This window comes from Coffea arabica, chromosome 2c, assembly GCF_036785885.1.
Source record: "Coffea arabica cultivar ET-39 chromosome 2c, Coffea Arabica ET-39 HiFi, whole genome shotgun sequence".
Lineage (NCBI taxonomy): Eukaryota > Viridiplantae > Streptophyta > Magnoliopsida > Gentianales > Rubiaceae > Coffea > Coffea arabica.
The window spans coordinates 3,484,930-3,499,420 of record NC_092312.1 but is presented as its reverse complement, the minus strand read 5'-3'; the positions used below and the strand labels follow the sequence as shown (position 1 = coordinate 3,499,420).

The following is a 14,491-nucleotide window of genomic DNA, read 5'->3' as shown; positions in this document are numbered from 1 at the left end:
ATTTGCCCAAATGCGAGCCTACTTAGTTCGGATTCAACAAATGCGAATTGCCTCATTTTATGCATCGGATAAAACGAACAATGTTGATGATTATTCGAATTGTCGTCCCCGCAACAGCAACTGGCTAATAGGTTTTGTCCACTTCGTAATTTCTTAGATACCAGTAGTATATTCTGCTATTCTCAGAAGCATAATATGTGTATCCTTCTCCTCGTGATACAGAACAATTTAGAGAAAACAATCTCCCATAATGCTTCAACACAGGACATATATGTATCCATGACAAATTTCTACAACAGAAAAGCCACTACACTCCTAGCTATCAACCTTCCAAGTAGAACGCAAGTGCACGAGTAATTTAGTAGCATGTGGTTAAACTCCCCCCTCAGCAAGTCCCCTCGCGTCAGGGCTCCGAGCAGGAAAGACCACATTATCATACAACAGCCCGGCAATGGCTGCACCAATTAAGGGTCCTACCCAATAGACTGCCTGGTTCTTGAAGCTCCCTCCAACAAGAGCAGATCCAAAGGAGTATGCAGGGTTCATTGATCCGCCGGTGAAAGGCCCTGATGCCAAAATATTAGCACCTGCAATCAGCCCGATCATCAGAGGTCCAATGACCCCAGAGGGTCCCCGCTTTGTGTCGGCAGCAGCGTAAACAGTGTAAACTAAGGTGAAAGTCATCACGCCTTCGACCAGGGATGCACCAAAGCCGGTCATTTGCGGTGCAATTGCATGAGTTGGAACGTGCTGCAAAATGTCCCACGGGAAAACGCGAATTTCAATGCCGCATGAGATAAACAAACCCCACCCCCCCCCCCCCCCCCGCGAACAAAAAAAAAAGATGGGGCTCGAATTGGACAAGGAAGGTTTCAGAAAGCCAATTTTAACGCTTATTACTATTGTAATCATATGTTATGTTTCCTACGGAATTTGGCCTACCGTTGAAGCCAAAAGCATTGTGTTTGTTACCCTTTTGCGCAGCAGAAAATCCAAGATGATCTTAGCGCTTTTTGATAGCAAAAAGGTTTCAGTTAAGTAGAGCGATTAGAAAACTTATATAAAAGCAAGACACTTGAGAGACGGATTGTCAATGACATGAACCTGGCCAACAGTAGCAGTTCTCAGGAGAAGGCAGGCCATGACGGAGCCCAGCATTTGGGAGATCCAGTAGAGTATGGACATGGGAATGCTGATATGGCCTCCAACAGCCATGCCGAATGTGACAGCCGGATTCAGATGGCCCCCTGATATATTGGCTGCTAAAAAAACACCCGCAGATAAGGCAAATGCATTGGCAACTGCAACTGCCACCAGACTTGATGATTCAGATGCTGCATCTGGCATCATTCTTCCTGTTCCCCAACACACGCACTTCAAAATTCAAAGTGCACTAACTCATAAAATTTTATAAATTCGCTTGCAGGTTAGACAGTTTATCATGAATCTGCAATTGTCTCCGAAACTATAATTTTTATTCCAAGATCACTCAATTTTAACTCGTAACTGTCAAACAGTTTTAAATAATTAAACTTCATCCAAATTTTTAGTCCAATAAAAAAAAAACAATTCATGATGAATGAAACCACATACGAGATGACATGGCGGCGCCAACAGCAGCGAAGACATAGAGGAATGTGGAGATAAACTCTGCAAGATATGATCGAAGGGCATTGGGCGTGACAGAGTGCCCCAAACGGGAAGTCAAAGCCATTTTGATCCGATGTTCTGAAGAAGATGATGGCACGAACACTCTGATTTCGCTAACGATAGTTAATGATAACTTGAATTTCTATTGATTTTTGCAAATGAAGGCTTCACTGACAAATGTAATGTGAGACGGAAACTTATAGATAAACGTTGGTGGGAGTTGCCAAGTGAGGAGGGAAGAGACGCAACGACTTGTGAATGGAAGAGAAGTTGGATTCAAAATTTAACCGCCACCACGCGTGGCAATCTTCTTGGCTTTATCTTTTCACTTTCGGGTTAGTTGCTCTCCCTGTTTTAAGGTGTGGCCAAGATACAAATAACTGGTTGCTAAGGTTTGTGCAAATGACAATATAGCTCCTAGTTTGTGCAAATGTCATGTCCTACTCCAACACAGGGGATAGTGGATGCACCACGTGCCGTATGTATTTAGAACAATCCTCGTATAGAGTCACATTGATGGGATGGAAGGTAAAATTTGAACTATTGACCTCCTACTTCACAATTAATTTAGTTAGTGACCAACTCCTATAAAAAAGATTTATAGGAACTTGAATACCAGATAAAAACAAGAAAACCAATAGAGTAGTAGCAATCTTTTCCCAGAAGGAAAAAAAAAAAGAAAAAAAAGTAGCAACTCTTTCGAATGATGGAGATGGTGAGTTTCAATCTATTGGCTCTAATTCTTTTGCTTCTAAACCAAGTTATAGGCTGTTGTCTGTCCTCTTTTGTGTACTTACAAAAGAACCTTATTTATACTCTGATGCAGCTCCGAACGATTGCTTAACACAACTCGCAGCACGTACATCACTTTCAAAAGGGAGCATATTGGTTTTCAGTTTTGGTGTGCCGTTGGATTGGAACTTGGAGGTGACAAATTTGCCATCTCGTATCGACCCATATTATCCATGGTAGAAAAGACAGGAAGAACAAAGGGTCAAGATCCAAGGGTGAAAATATGATGCAAGGGTCAATATTTGTCCGAAACCTCCTCCAATCACTAAAACAGGCATAAGCCTTGTCAGAACTACTTGGTTTACTTTGTACAGCTTATTTGTGCATGAGTCTCACATTGTGACCTGCTTGATCATGTACTAATATGCTTTGCATGCATGCATGCAGAAAATATCCATATTGTAATTGATGCTGGTTCTGAATTTAAATGGAGGGGGCAGCTGCGTTCTTTATCGGTGTTAGTCTTGGACAACACGGAAGCGTACTAGTGCAGAGACACCACGTATGGAATTACTAGGATGGATGGCAAGTAGCTTTAGGATGATGGAAAAGAAGAAGGTTGATCTGAAAACACTCTTAGGTGGCGTTTGGTTTGCACATCGGAATCGAATTCGGATTTGGAATCGGATATTCTAGGTTTGAAATGAAGTCATTCATTCCAATACATCTGTTTGGTTCAAATACATGGAATGTGTATCATTACTATAATTAATATTTGGTTCGTCAACTCTTTTGGAATGGAATATAATAAATATATTATAAACCACATCGTAAATGATAGTCATTGGATCTTTGTAAATGAGATATAAGAAATTTTCACTAATTAAATATATTAATACAAATGTATTAGTAAATTTAGTATAACTAATTAATAATTTTTATTAGTAAACATGTATAATTATTAGTATAATTGATAATATCAATTATATTACATAAATTAATATACATTATATAATACATATAACTAATAATATTATTATTATAAGTTTGTAACTAATTAAATTAAATATTATATATATAATTAAATATAAATATATAAATGTTATAATATAATTATATAATTATAATTATATAATATATACAAATATTAATTATACTAATAATTCATATAAATATAATATATATTACATATTAAATATAGTTATTGTATATTATTATATTTAAAATAATAATTATAATTATATAACTTATTAATATTATATACATGTATATATTATAATTATATGCACATATAATATACATTTATAAATATACATATATTATAAATATATTATTATATAATATTAATAAATTTATAATATATATTATATAAATATAATTATATTTAACTAAATAATTATAATATATAATTATATATTATAATAATATCATTATTATAAGTTTGTAACTAATTAAATTAAATATTATATATAATTAATTATAATTATACAAATTTTATAATATAAATATATAATTATAATTATATAATAAATAAATATTAATTGTACTAATATTTTATATAAATATAATACATAATAATATTAAATACAGTTATTATTATATATTATTATATTTAAAATAATAAATATAATTATAATTATATAATTTATTAAATTATATATATGTATATATTATAATTATATGTACATATAATATACATTTATAAATATACATATATATTATAAATATATTATTATATAATATTAATAAATTTATAATATATATTATATAAATATAATTATATTTAACTAAATAATTGTAATATATATTTATACAATATACTAATATTATAATAAAAAATTATAATTATAATATATTATATATATGTATATATTATAATATAAATATATAATATATAATATATATAAATATTAGTTATACTAAATATTATGTAATTATAAGATTTTGGAATCACACTTGGGATTTGGACAAAACCCACCAACTTACTAAGGAATGATGGAATGCTAAATTTTTAGATATCATTCCAAAATTTCAATTCCGATAGTAGTGAATCAAACATGAATTATGGAGTTTATTCCAATTCCCCATTCCAAAACCCTTTTACCAAACGCCACCTTAGTATAAAAAGGAATGAAATAGTTTTTATGAGTGGAAAACTTAGTGTATCTAAATAAATGTTAACAAAAAATAAAAATGTTAACAACCAAGGAAAATTTTTTGACTAGAAAAGACTTTAATGCATAAATATAAATCCTGGAAAATAAAATACTTGATAGTACAAAATGGAGGACAAAATCTATAAGAGAAAAAAAATTAGTATTTAACTGAAAATTTAAAAATCTAAAAACATATAATATGAAAAGAATATAAAAAACAATTGAAGGACTCATATATTGACGCAAGAAATATACTTTGAGGAATTGATGGTATGAAAAGGGTACAATTCTCCAACACTTTTACTATTCAAAAATGATTTATTCTTAAGAAAATAGGCATTAGTAGTCAATAATATTTAAAAGGAATTTTCTAATAATTGCTCAGGAGACACACATTACCATAATTAAATTACATCTAATTTATGTGAATATCTTATTATTATCATACTTAAATTACATCTAACTTATTACGTGAAGTGATTATAAGGATTCTTATCGAACATGAATGGAAATAAAAAAAATATACACAATCACAATTATTGAACTCCATGCATTTAGACACTTTTTCCAAATTAACTTGGATTAGCTGTTTTTTGAGGTGTTTTTAAAAAACTTTGCTGTAGTAGAGTTTTTAGAGTATATTTTGAAATATTTGTAGAAAACATTTTGGGATATTTAAGAGTAAAAGAGTTTTCTAGAATATATTTTGAAATACTTTTTAAATTTAAAAAAAAAATTAAACTAATTTTTAGATTATCTTTTAGAGTACTTTTTAAAAATTTTTATTGTATTTAAAAAATTAGTTTTTGATGAACACTCCAAACAACTTTATACTACTATTCCAATTAATAACCAAACCATGTATAAAATCACAACGGATCTTTTATCCCACACTCTGTGTCATTTTTTGTCCCATTTTTTATTATATTGCTATTTCTCCTTCATAAACATAATGTTTTAGTTATTTTTTGTTTTCTTAAGAACCAATAACTATTAATTCAGTAATACACAAAATTTAACAAACTCAAAAAATCAAAATGCATAAAAAATGAGATTTTTTATGAATTTTCTATTATATATTACTTTTTTGAAGCTGTTGTATTTATTTATTACTGAATTAATAGTTATTGGATTTTAATGAAACAAAAAAGAACTAAAACATGATTTTATGAAGGAAAAATAATAATATAATAAAAAATAGAACAGAGAGGGGCATAGAATGTGAGACAAAAAATCCGTTATGGTATAAAATCTCAAAGGATGCAAATACCTTTAAAAGCGGCGGAGTAACCAATATCAACATGACGCGAGAGTTACAACAAGGCACGTGATGCTAATAAATTCCTTACTTAGTTTTATACGTGCGAAGTGTATATTGTCTGCGCGGGGCATTGCGCAGGTAAATTCCCCTCCGTGGAGAAATTCTGTAATAAATGAGCGACTCGGCTGGCTGCTGCTTGGGGTAGAAAATTCAAAACCTATCAGACCGCTCTACTCCCAAAATCCAATGGCGTTTTCAACAGTAGTTAATATATTTTGTCGTTTGGTCAACGTGCCTCTGGATACCGGAGTTTTTTTTGTGGAATATTCAAAACCTGTAAGGCTGCTCTAGCCCCAAAATCCAATCGCGTTTCAACACTATATATTTTGTCATTTGGTGATGTGCCTCTGGATACCGGAGCTTGACTTCAGCGACACAGCGCCCTGCTCCCACTTCTCTGAATACTTGGCCGGCGATCTCCGCCCAATCTCTGAATCCTTTGATCAATTTCTGGCGAAAAGGTAAAACCCTTTGTTCTCTTCCTTGTCATAAGTTTTTCCTCCAATGATATTGGTGATATATTCTGCAGAATTGACTTTCTGTTGTTTAAATTCTTTATGTTTCTGCTTATCAAAATAAAAAACGAAAAGAAAATTTTCTCATGTTTCTGAGCTTCGATGGAATGGTATTTATGTCTTATATTGACTGTTCTTATTGAAGGTCCTGATACTTTAGTGGCCTGTTCAATTCTTGCTGTCCTCTTATATCTAGCTAAACCCGTGGGTATAAAATCAGATTCAATCCTTTTCCCCCCTAATTTATTCGGCTTCGTTGTGGATGCTGCTGTGGAAAAGGTGTAATTTGCATTTATCAGTATAATCTGGTTGAGAAGTGCTGATAAAGATGGAAAGTATGCTCTTTGAGTTACAATTCACTTTTCCGTACTCTATTTAATTGGTGTATTTACTTTTTAGGGAAGAAGATTCAGATGTCCAATGATGTGGAAAATCCGAAAGATGGCCATGCCACAAAAGCAGGGCACGGTTTGAATGTTCCTCCCTCATCACCAGCCCTTGAAACCACCCGATCGACCTGGTACGGTAGCTTGATTCAGCAAGCCTCTGTCTATGGCGTAGCTGCTGGGTACTGTATTTCAGCATCATTGTTATCTATAATCAACAAATGGGCTGTCATGAAATTCCCTTATCCGGGAGCTCTAACCGCATTGCAGTACTTCACCAGTGCTGCTGGAGTGCTACTTTGTGGTTGGCTTAAGGTTATAGAGCATGATAAACTTGAACTTTTAACTATGTGGCGCTTCTTACCTGCTGCTATCATATTCTATCTATCCCTTTTCACAAATAGTGAGCTCCTCCTGCACGCCAATGTTGATACCTTCATTGTTTTCCGGTCAGCAGTTCCTATTTTCGTTGCAATAGGAGAAACTCTCTGCTTGAATCAGCCGTGGCCTTCATTGAAGACATGGGGATCACTTGTAACGATATTTGCTGGTAGTGTGCTTTATGTAATGACTGATTATCAGTTCACTGTTACGGCTTATGCCTGGGCTTTGGCCTACCTTGTCAGCATGTCTATTGATTTTGTTTACATTAAGCATGTGGTTATGACCATTGGTTTGAATACTTGGGGACTTGTGCTCTACAACAATCTTGAGGCTCTGCTATTGTTTCCAGTGGAGCTATTTATAATGGGGGAGTTGAAGAAGATGAAGGATGATATTTCTGATGAATCAGATTGGTCCTCTTTTCAGGTGGTCTTGCCAGTGGGCCTGTCATGTTTGTTTGGTTTAGCCATCTCTTTTTTCGGGTTTTCTTGCCGTAGAGCAATCTCTGCAACAGGGTTCACTGTTCTTGGCATTGTAAACAAGCTTTTAACAGTTGTAATAAATTTAGTCATCTGGGACAAGCATTCAACAATTATTGGAACAGTTGGGCTTTTGATTTGCATGATGGGTGGGGTTATGTACCAGCAGTCTACGAGCAACAAGGCTAATGCTGTTAAAGAATCCAAGGCACAAGAAAGAGAAGAGGAACAGCAAAAGCTGCTTGAAATGCAGAGCAATGTGGAACAAATATCAGACTCAGGAGAACGAGAGTCATGACTTGCTTGGTTAGTAAATATTAGGCAATTACGTTGCGTGTTGAGTTCTTTGTTGGTGCTTCATCGAGGAACAGCTATTTCTCATTCCACTGGTTGGGCACTAATAACTGTTGGGGCAGAGCATTTATTGAAGAAATCTCAGCTAGAGAGGATTAAATATCTGAGCTTGATCTTGTCTAAGCTATCTCTCTCTTTCTGAACACTCCTTTGTATTGTTGAAGGGGATGAAAGTTTCCTTGAAATGTTGTCTTAATATTTGGCTGCTAATTGTGGAATTTTATTCTGAGTCGGTAGGTCTCCGTTCTGCTAAAGAAACAAAAATCCTATGTTCTGCTGCTGAGTCTCTCCGTTCAAAGCGATAGAAATGAATTCAGCAGTTCATATTGCTGGGATCATGTTTTTGTTCTATAGCAGATCTGCTGTGTTCTTGTTATGCTTTTAGGACTTGCAATGCCCTGAGTGTTTTTACTCGAAGAGTCCAAGGTCAAATACAGCATTCAGTTTGTAATCGTAGCTGAGGCACGCAATTTTCATTGTCCGTTATGTTGTCAAGCTCTTGTTACTGCATGTAATTCTTAGTTTGATTCGTCTCTAGAATGGTTCATGACCCGAATGGGGTAGTTAAACAGTTTCGGGAGTAGTTGTATAACCTTTTCTCTTTCGTTTGGTTAGTGTGCTCTATTGATTTTGGTTGGGTTGGGGGGGGGGGGGGGTGGGGGGAAGGGGAGTTTTGATGACATTACTCTTCATAGATGCATATATTGGCTCTGAAACAGGAGTAATTTCGTAAGGTTATTCCTACTGACTTCTTGTTCTGGGATAGTTATTTTCTCATAGAAGTTTTATTTACTGCGTGTCCAGAAATTGGCCAACCGTGACAGAACGCTGGAAATTGGTGCCTGAACTTACCCTTATCGTACTTGACCAACCGAGAGATTTCCCACAAAGCTTAAAGAACAAATGCTATTTTCCCGGGTCAAAACGTTGGTAGTATGGTGACGATTTATTATCTCGTGTAATCTTCGAGTGTAAGCGTAATGCGGTTTTTCTTAGCTCCTTGCATCCAGAAAATTCGCTCTTAAACTTAACTGAAAAGGTTAGTGGGAGTTGCTACTCGCGACTGAGAAGAGGAACTGTAGTACTAACCTCTATGGTGGATGCATGCATTCAAGAGCATGGTGGGTTTTGCTTCATCTGCTTGCTTTAACTCGAAAATACAAAAGAGGAAAAGAATTTAAGCCTCTAAGACTGAGCGTTTTCAGCTTCATTGATTGATAGAGCAAGTTTTTAAATTTGACCGTCAAAGCTTCTCCTCCTCCTCCTCCTCCTCCTCCCTAAAGGTAAAGGACGAATGTGTTGTTTATCAAGCAGTAGCAGGGAGAAGGGGAAGGAATAAAATCATTAATAAGGGGCAGGAGAAGCCAAATAGCCATTCTGCGTTTCTTGGATGAACCCGTTAGCCTCTTCCCGCCCACGCGCACCAATAACGAAAGGAAAAGTCAGGATATTAACAAAGATGCATCGCTAACAAATTTTGAAAGGTATTACCTATAAGAAAATTGTAGATTAATGTCAATGAATGATGAACAAAAATCAGTATCTTCCTGCTCACTTATGTATAACAAAGCCTCTTAAAACTATCCAAGTATCACAGCAGCATTCTTGTCAAACTCTATTATTCTGCTACTGTAAAGCTTGCATCTCCAAATTAGTGTGCTCCTTGCTCTTTTCGGAGGAAGGTGCAGAATCCCGATCATCAGGAGCAGCACTCATTTCTTGGACGGGAGGAGGATTTACTACGGTCATCGGCATCGCAGCATCATCTGAGAGGCGTCCTTTCATCTCCCTGTGCTCCTGGCACAAGGCACACCAGTGCATGCAGCAGTGGACCATACATGGGTCACAGGGTGAGTTCTGCAGGAACAAATTGATGCACAAACATTTTTTTAGCACAACTTGACAAATGCCATGATTCATCACTCAATGAAAAATATCTTGTTTGACAATAGGAAGAGCTGGATCTGTCTAACACAGAAGGAGCAACCAAAATAGATACCACACGTTGATTGACAACAGCAACATGGTTCTAACAGAAACAATTTTGCTTGGACATAGCTGGAATTTCATGAATTAAGCTTCCAAATATTTGACCCAAAATGAAAGTACATGAAATACAAATCTGTTTGGATAAAGAAACTGAAATCTGAGGTTTATATCTCAATATGTAAGTACAGAAAACATGGATTACCTTAAGATGATATTTTTTCTGTAGTGACTGCCGTGCAAGACCAGTATATATTCCACACATCCACCAACTAAATAACAAACCTTCACAAATAAGGAATGATGTCCTTGGATCTATACCATAAAAAGCCGCTGTTGCTGCTGCAAGTGCAATGCCACCTTCAACAAATATAGCATGACAAACACAAGGCGTTGTCCAGGGAGTATCATCTCTCAGTTTCTCTATATTAAGTCCAAACAAGACACATGGGCACAAAAGCCCTGTCCAGCCTGTAGAGGCACCAAAAAAGAAATAGAAACTATAGATGAGGACGTACAGTTCGAAGGTTCTGATGCACAATGATGCAAGCAGTACAGTTCTAAAACAAGACACCACTGAGATAATGTAGGGCAGGGGGCAATAGCGACAAATGTGCAAACATTGGAGAGAAAAGGTATCTAATAGCAATTCAATGCTGTTAGATCTAAGAATAGCAAATAGCAATAATATAATTCAGAATCCTGCAACTCAGACATGGCAAGATATCTATTGAAGTAAAATACGCATTGAAATGAAACTTATGCACATGACACAACTGAACGTACCAATGACAAACACAAACCCCTTTATGTCTCAGAACAAAGCTTCGTTCAGAAAAAAAACTGACAGACACCAATCTTTGGAGAGGAAAGGAAGTATAACATGTGGGAAACAATATAACGATAAAACATTGATACGGGAGAAAAAAAAAATCCATTCATACAAATGTCTAAAATTTCTGCAAGCTTACATTTGCACAAGTGTTGCAAGGAACTTGATCAAAGTTAACCTAGTTCAACATGAGCATCTAAAATCGCAAGACGAGTGACAAGTTCTAGTAAATGGCATTGCCATCACCTAAAAAAGATAGAGTAAATGTAGTTATGGCTGCTGAACAGCCAGAAATGAGACTTTTAAGTGCCAAATTAAACAAGAAGTTTTGCCCCTAAACCAATCGGAACTTCCTCGGGTTAAACTCACAGCTTTCAGTATCTTCAGTACAGCCAAATATCCCAGTGGTCCATGGCTCATCAGCAGGAGGCTCAAAGCTTTCGGGTAAAGGTTGCCCACACTCATTGCACTTGCGAACACCCAACTGCACATTGAATTATGGCATAAGCACCCGATATGTGGCCAGCCATTGAATCATAAGAAGATGAAGATTCTTAAATCCGCTTAGCAAATGTATGCAATACCTAAGCTCATTTTAATTACTTCAACCCAAAGTGCTTCAATTGGTTTCCATTAGACTAATTTTCTAAGGAAAGTTGCACAACAGATAAAATACAAGACTAACAGCCAGCTCAATAGAATGAGAAGTGGGACGCAAGGAGAAAGGGAAAGGGAAGTGGATCTGAGCGACTGACTTGCATTTGATAGGTAATGGAAACGGAAGGAGGACTAAAGAAATTTAATCTAATCAAGCTGACTTGTTCCTCTTGCTTCACATTTTCTTTTTTCCTTCCAGTTCTGTTTCGATAAGTTAAAGAAGGAAAATGCTACATGAGGTTGAGGCAATTTGCCAAAATAAACAATGTTACACTGCACAAATTGGGAAGATTAAAGGAAATGGAACTGAGGAATAAAAAAATGATAAAATAAAGCTTTTTTTTTTTTTTTAATACTTCTCTTGTTTCTCTTAGCCTTTACCAGAGCAAAATTGGAAAATAAGGACCGCTCTATTTCTCGAAGAGGGCGAGATTATTTGCTGCCCTTTACACCTGGTTTCCTTGATTTGTGAGTGAAAATGTCCAAAACAACTACTAAATGGAATAGAGTCGATGTAATTGGTGATTGGCAATTCGATTACACTTCAGTCAGATCCTCCACAAGAAACAACTTATGGCAAGATTTCAGGGGGTAAGGGAATGATTGACAGCTAGTCTGAAGCACATTGTCAATAATCCAAACATGATTCTAATCTTATGCATGCGGTGAATCTGCATATTGATCCCTTTTCCCTACATCAAAATATCTTTAAGTTACTATTCATTTTCACACGACAATACATTCTAATAGATGACCCTCCCAAATTTTCTCAATTTAATTGCCCAATTTCCAAAACGAAATATTTGAGTTTTAAAAAAAAAAGTTAATAGATGAAAAATATTATACCTGAGGGACTTCAATCGGTTGATTGAGCTCGCCTGGCTTAATGTCCTCAGAAGGGGCCGCTTGCTCCTTAGTCAACTTGACATACCTCGACGGATTTCCCCCACCTTCCGCCATCGCTTCTCAGTTCTGACCCCACTAAAATCAATCTCACAAATGAAACAAAAAGAAACAAAGAAATCCGAAGGAAAAACAATTGAACAATAGAAACATGAAAAGGGTATGAGCAACTGGTAGAAAAATTCCGTACCTTTCTGGAAATGTCGTCACGGGTGATCGCTCAGAAGTGAAGTGGAGGTGGTTAATACTAGTATTAAGTCAATGGTTGGCTCAGTAACCGTTTAAGTAAAGTATTAATACAAAAGGGCCAAATTCAGCGGCGAAGAAGAAGACTGAATCTAGAGGACGCAGCCCAGAAATATTTATTAATAGTAAACGCGTGCTTGCAATGAATTGAAACTTGAAAGACTACTACTCAAATTTTAATTAAAAAAAAAAAAAAAAGAATAGAGAGAGAGAGAGAGCAGCCTCCTCACTCCTCAGCTAATTGATGAGGATATGGATTTCGGTTTATGACGTCATTTCTTGTACGAGTTTGGGGAAGCTTCCTCTTGTGGTTGCCAGATGTTAATTGCATGGTAATTCTCTATTTTGCAACTCGGTCCTCACGCAACCATTTATTTTCCAATTGCATGGTAGAAATAGAACTCCCACCCCCCCCCCCCCCGCCCAACACACAAAAAATACACACGTCTATCGAAATGATTTTTTAATTCATACTACCCCCAAAAAAAAAGAAAAGACTGTATACAAACTCAATCTTCTAGCAGTCTATAACAACAACAGGACAAACTCGTACAGAGTGAGTAAATAAAACACCATAAAAGCAGCAGCATCAAGATCGAAGACTTCTTCAATTAACTCTTCAACTGGAAATGATTCTGGTATGATTGCAGTCAGTACAGTAGTAGTCCATCAAGACTCAGGAGGGCCAGTTTCTATACCAACCAGCCCAGGCAGAGACCAAACCGCTGATTCCCAGTGAAACGGCATGGTTGCAAAATGGATTGGGCTCAATATCTGCCAAGGCAATGACGAGGTCTGCAACGTTTGCTGCCACCGCCATCAATCTCATCACTCTATCCACTCTGATCTTCATAATACCACTGCTAGTATTCTCTTTTGCATCCTTTGAACCTTCCTCCTTGACCACTCGTAATTTTCTCTCTGCCCTGATCCCTTCTGTAATCAGTATGAAATCGGACACTATGAAGAATATGTAACCAAATGACTCGCCAAACGCAGATATGAAGCTCATCCTCCGAGCCAGTTTCCCATCCAATACACCAATTCTTGCCAACCAGAGAAAATGGTCGAAGAAGAAATAGACCATTTCCCCACCATTGGCAAGGACGGCTAGGAACTTGAGCGTCGGGGTTGAGCCTGGATTTCTTCTAAGAGCATTGAAGCCGGTGAGAAAACGGCCGCTGCGGAAAGCTTTCCGGCTTAAGCCAGAGGCGACTTCCCATTGCTTGGCCCTCTGGGCTATCTCAGGGCGGGTGGCCTCAACGTGCCAGTGAACCAGCTTGGAAACATACTGAAAGGTCTTGACGAGCTTGTCAATGCCATCTCTTTTGGCTAGAAAAATCACCAGCTTGTCCACTGTGTCGTTCATGGCTGCTCAGGCGTGAGAGAATTGAAACAATTGCTGCTGGTTGGAAGAGCTATCGGCCATTGACGGCTGGCAGAGGAGTTAGTTAATCGATTAAAAAATGAAGGGCAGCCACAAAATATTGTCCTCGGATAATATTAATAACAGGGAAGAATGTACATACAGATGGTCGGACTTGGACCATATATTTTCTTCATTTCTGTTGCTATTTTCTTATTATCATCCTATACAAAGGCCCTTTCTTGGCTTCTAAATGCCAGGTGATGACAAAATAAGCATGGACCTACATGCAAAACCAGAAGAAATTTAACAAAAAAGAATACGAAATAGACAAAAAAAAAAAAAAATTTAAGTATAGGTTGAGACTGAATGCACCAGGAGTTCTTCTAATCTTTAATCGCCCGAAATTGTGGTACGTAGGGAGAGGGGAAACATTTTTTTTTTTAGCTTCTCATTCTCACAATCCTTAAGGGGAAAAGTACAACTTGCTTTTCTATGGAGAGTACACAAACAACAACAATAAC

The 14,491-nt window shown here is 36.4% G+C and overlaps 4 protein-coding genes across 5 annotated transcripts; 1 reads left to right on the top strand and 3 right to left on the bottom strand.

Moving 5' to 3' along the window:
- Nucleotides 1–300: 300 nt before the first annotated feature.
- On the bottom strand, nucleotides 301–1,714 carry LOC113724167 (probable aquaporin TIP5-1). The gene is made up of 3 exons (XM_027247093.2): nucleotides 1,594–1,714; nucleotides 1,105–1,355; nucleotides 301–750 (listed from the first exon to the last, which is right to left on the bottom strand). Exons 1-3 carry the CDS (start codon nucleotides 1,712–1,714, stop codon nucleotides 373–375), a joined length of 750 nt encoding a protein of 249 aa, XP_027102894.1. The 3' UTR covers nucleotides 301–372.
- Nucleotides 1,715–5,934: 4,220 nt separating this feature from the next.
- On the top strand, nucleotides 5,935–8,548 carry LOC113725165 (GDP-mannose transporter GONST3). The gene is made up of 2 exons (XM_027248162.2): nucleotides 5,935–6,320; nucleotides 6,774–8,548. The coding sequence occupies exon 2, from the start codon at nucleotides 6,788–6,790 to the stop codon at nucleotides 7,919–7,921; it is 1,134 nt and encodes a 377-aa protein (XP_027103963.2). The 5' UTR covers nucleotides 5,935–6,320; nucleotides 6,774–6,787; the 3' UTR covers nucleotides 7,922–8,548.
- Nucleotides 8,549–9,441: 893 nt separating this feature from the next.
- Nucleotides 9,442–12,966, bottom strand: LOC113725162 (cell number regulator 6-like). Of its 2 annotated transcripts, none has more exons than XM_027248160.2 (5): nucleotides 12,546–12,966; nucleotides 12,299–12,424; nucleotides 11,165–11,279; nucleotides 10,169–10,434; nucleotides 9,442–9,834 (listed from the first exon to the last, which is right to left on the bottom strand). In XM_027248160.2, the coding sequence occupies exons 2-5, from the start codon at nucleotides 12,410–12,412 to the stop codon at nucleotides 9,604–9,606; spliced, it is 726 nt and encodes a 241-aa protein (XP_027103961.2). In that variant the 5' UTR covers nucleotides 12,413–12,424; nucleotides 12,546–12,966; the 3' UTR covers nucleotides 9,442–9,603. The 2 variants fall into 2 exon arrangements, with proteins under 2 accessions (XP_027103961.2, XP_027103960.2); XM_027248159.2 differs by having other exon boundaries at nucleotides 12,299–12,433; nucleotides 12,546–12,962.
- An 83-nt stretch (nucleotides 12,967–13,049) lies between these two features.
- LOC113725164 (peroxisomal membrane protein 11B-like) lies at nucleotides 13,050–14,090 on the bottom strand. Its single transcript, XM_027248161.2, has one exon. It carries the CDS (start codon nucleotides 13,968–13,970, stop codon nucleotides 13,278–13,280), a length of 693 nt encoding a protein of 230 aa, XP_027103962.1. The 5' UTR covers nucleotides 13,971–14,090; the 3' UTR covers nucleotides 13,050–13,277.
- Nucleotides 14,091–14,491: the final 401 nt, after the last annotated feature.